At 53.1% G+C, this 1354-nt stretch overlaps 1 protein-coding gene across 1 annotated transcript; it reads left to right on the plus strand.

Annotated features, from left to right (window-relative positions):
• Positions 1-229: 229 nt before the first annotated feature.
• Positions 230-1301, plus strand: PPTG_06599 (hypothetical protein; the record flags this gene model as incomplete). Its single annotated transcript, XM_008900646.1, has 2 exons — positions 230-1159; positions 1227-1301. 2 exons carry the CDS (start codon positions 230-232, stop codon positions 1299-1301), a joined length of 1005 nt encoding a protein of 334 aa, XP_008898894.1.
• Positions 1302-1354: the final 53 nt, after the last annotated feature.

Raw genomic sequence — 1354 nt, forward strand, 5'->3', positions numbered from 1 at the left:
CGTTCCAGCGTTCGATAGACTAGCCATGCTGGTTCCAGTCGGAGATTTGCCGTGAGGTGAGGGCTACGTGCGTTCGGACTTCAAGAAGTACAAGGATTCGCAAGTGCTTGCCTACGAAAATTGTCGCGACCAACAACTATTCAGACGGGAGCACGAACTCTACGAACAATGGCTGGCAACCCAACCTCCATCGGTTGAGCGGCGAACATATCAGACACCCGCTGGTGTCATGAAGAGGTCGTCTGAGGACGCGCCAGACGCATCAGCAGATCGTCTGACGTGTGCCGAGCGTTGGGAGAAGATTTGGGAGCAACGAGAGCGAGACGAAGGTCGTCTAGACTCTTGGATAACAAACGAGGAAGCGTTCGAGATCCGATTCTCCGGAGCCCTGTCAGACGGCGGTTCAGCAAGTGATGGTGACGATAGCGATACCAACGAAGCGTCGGCCGAACACCTACAAGAACCACGAGGTGAAACAAAGGTGATAAACATAGCAACGTGGGTTCAGCTGGTGTCTGGTGTTGGAGATGGCGCATCAAATACAATGACGAGGGAAACCACGATTGTATCGGATGGCAGCCGTCCAAGTGGCGACTCATCAGCCTCTTACATTGCGACTAGTAAAAACGAAGGCACGACCACCGTTCCAGAGGAGATACACGGTTCGTTAAAGGTGCTGGACACGGTTGCGAGCGTTCGTTTGGGGCCTGGAGTCAAAGCCACGCCAGCGGAGGGGGCGGTAGTCACGTTGGACGAAGGGTACATATCAGTAGCCCACGTGTTGACAACCGAAGATAACGAAATCTTGGATGACACCGGTAGGGACTATGTGAAGCTACCGCGCGACTACCGAGGATTCGTTGTGTCTTTTGGCGGATCAGCCAAGACCGATCAATATGGTGGTCATAGTAGCTGTTCTTGGATATTATGGAGCCTCCCTGAATGGAAGATAGTGATCGCTGCGAACGCTTGTCTCCTGTCCACCACGGTGAACCTCGCTGCATACACTGGGATGAATAACGGTCTCAAGGCAGCTTTAGCACACGGTGCCGAGGATTTAGTCGTTGTGGGCGACTCAAGGCTTCCGACTCCACAGTCACTAGGGGCAGGTCAAAAGGGGTCTCTGGTGATATTGCTGAACACTCACAAACAGCTTACGGTAAAGCTTCGGTCGGTCAAGTACCTTCATGTAGCAAAGGAATACAATGCTGCCGCGGATTCACTAGCCACCGAGGCTCTCGAGTCCAAGATTAGCAGGGTCGTGCTTGCTGAAGCTCGTAAATCCGAATTGGCTACCCTAAATCGCATCCAGGAGGTGATCTACGAGCCGCGTGAAGATGAAGGCACGACAAAG

The sequence above is a fragment of the Phytophthora parasitica genome (assembly GCF_000247585.1).
Source record: "Phytophthora parasitica INRA-310 unplaced genomic scaffold supercont2.10, whole genome shotgun sequence".
NCBI lineage: Eukaryota > Oomycota > Peronosporomycetes > Peronosporales > Peronosporaceae > Phytophthora > Phytophthora nicotianae.